At 44.5% G+C, this 2,126-nt stretch overlaps 1 protein-coding gene across 1 annotated transcript; it reads left to right on the forward strand.

Annotated features, from left to right (window-relative positions):
- Nucleotides 1–639: 639 nt before the first annotated feature.
- RFPL4B (ret finger protein-like 4B) lies at nt 640–1,452 on the forward strand. Its single transcript, XM_012650121.1, has one exon. It carries the CDS (start codon nt 640–642, stop codon nt 1,450–1,452), a length of 813 nt encoding a protein of 270 aa, XP_012505575.1.
- Nucleotides 1,453–2,126: the final 674 nt, after the last annotated feature.

The raw sequence follows: 2,126 nt of genomic DNA on the forward strand, positions 1-2,126 counted from the left end.
GCCTCCCTGAGTGCTGGGATTACAGACGTGAGCCACCACGCCCGGCACATTTTGCTTTTTAAAGTTGAGTCCTGAAATTAGAGAATCTTGTTCAGATGGCAATAGATTTGCTCATTTAATTCAAAGAGTTACTGTGAAATTTTGAATTTTGTAATGAAATTTTAATGACATAATTGTGCACGGAAGGGCAGAGCTGATTAAGTTTAATTGATTGGATTTAAGGAGCACAACCTTTGGGGCGGAGCCTATGACCCTGACTGGGTGGAGACTGTGTCCAGCCACTATAAAAGGCAGAGTATCTGAGCACGAGCTCAGAGGAGATCTGGCCAGGAGCAGAAGAGTTGCAGACCTCGGGCCTTCAAGACCTCCACTGGAAGTCCTCAAGTCAAGGTGACCTACAGAGAAATACTGATTAGGGTAGAGACTGCCCACCCTAGATCCTGTTAAAGACCCAGCTGGGCTCAGCTCCCACAAGAAGCAGCTTTGGTCACAGCCAACACATCATCTGGAAGTCTGCAGACAAGACACATCCCAATTACTGAAGAGCAGATTGTGTACTGAGGGATTCCAAGAGCTTCCAGAAGCTAATAAAGGATCATTTCAGCTCAGTTCACTGCCAGGGAGTGACCCTCAGGGACCATGGCCACAAGTCTGCAAGAAAAGGCTATGTGCCCAGTTTGCCTGGATTTTTTCTCCAATCCCATTTCTCTCTCTTGTGCACATGTTTTCTGCTTTGATTGCATGCAAACTTGGGTGTCAAAAAGGGAGGATTCAAAATTGACTTGTCCCTTGTGTCGAGAATCATCGGAGAAACCTCCTTTGGAAGAATGGCAAATCAGAACACTGACACTTCTCATCAAGCAGCACGGGCCCTTACTGGAGCTAAGTCTGCACGTGCGCAGTGAGCTCCAGCGGTTCCGGGAAGATATGACCCTGGATGCAGCCACCGCCAACTCCCTTCTTGTCGTCTCCGATGATGGAAGGAGCGTCCGGTGTGCAAAGACCCATTACGACACGATGGAAGACCCCCGGCGATTCACTCACCTGGCCGGTGTCCTGGGTACACCCTGCTTCTCCTCCGGCCGACATTACTGGGAGGTTGAAGTGGGCGAGGTGAAGGAGTGGTCTCTGGGTGTCTGCAAGGAGTCGGTTGACAGAAACAGGAAGAGCGATTTATCCTCTAAGGACGGCTTCTGGACCATCAGCATGAAGGCAGGAGCAATCCATGCCAACTCCATCCCAGAAAGTAGAATTCCTGCAAGCCCTGGCCTTCAGCGTGTGGGAATTTTCCTGGATGTTGAGATGGAAGAAATCAAGTTTTTTGATGTTGGAAATGATGCCCTCATTTATGCATACTGTCCTCTCTCCTCTTTGGAGCGTTTTTGTCCCTTCTTCCTTCTTGTGCTGCCAGGAGAACGTGACAGCGGTGCTGCCCTCAGAATCTACCCATGAGAAGGTGAGCCCTTCCTAGAAAGTTTCTAGGAAGTGAAAGAGACCTTTGGCAGGAAAAAGGTCAGAATGATCAAGGAAGAGACAGTGTGCTGTAGTGCGAAGATTTAGTAAATATTTTTAAAGTAGATTTTGTAGACCTAGTAGCAACAATTGTATAGATTAGTTTGGTGTAAATTTTGTAGGCTTTGTAGCTAAATAACTATGGGCTTGTGGGAGATGTTATTAAGAACTTCAAGCCTCAGTTTTCTAGTCGCTAAATGGGGATAATCGTATCTCTCAGCCAAATAGCTGTGCTGATTAGAGACAATACTGTACTAATGTTTGTAGTAAATAACAAATGGAGAATAGTAGTTTGTAAGTTAACGAGCTATTAGATTTTGTGGATGGAAACAGTATCTTTTTTATTTCATGCCATTTTCTATACAATTCCTGATAATGATAGCTGTCTGTGGAGAAGGAAGAATCAAATAGAACCATTGTGAGATGTTTTGATATGACATAAAATTTCATAGAGAGCCAAATACGTCCTGGGGAAAACTAAGTTTCTCATTTTTCTTTTCTCTGAAACACAATTTCTTGAAAGACAAAGAACTTTGGCTAAGATGTATTGTTAGTGGTGATTCATATACTAATGGAAATTATCCTTCGCCTATTTCAATAATTGACCTATTGTG

Source organism: Propithecus coquereli, unplaced genomic scaffold, assembly GCF_000956105.1.
Source record: "Propithecus coquereli isolate 6110/MARCELLA unplaced genomic scaffold, Pcoq_1.0 Scaffold3121, whole genome shotgun sequence".
NCBI lineage: Eukaryota > Metazoa > Chordata > Mammalia > Primates > Indriidae > Propithecus > Propithecus coquereli.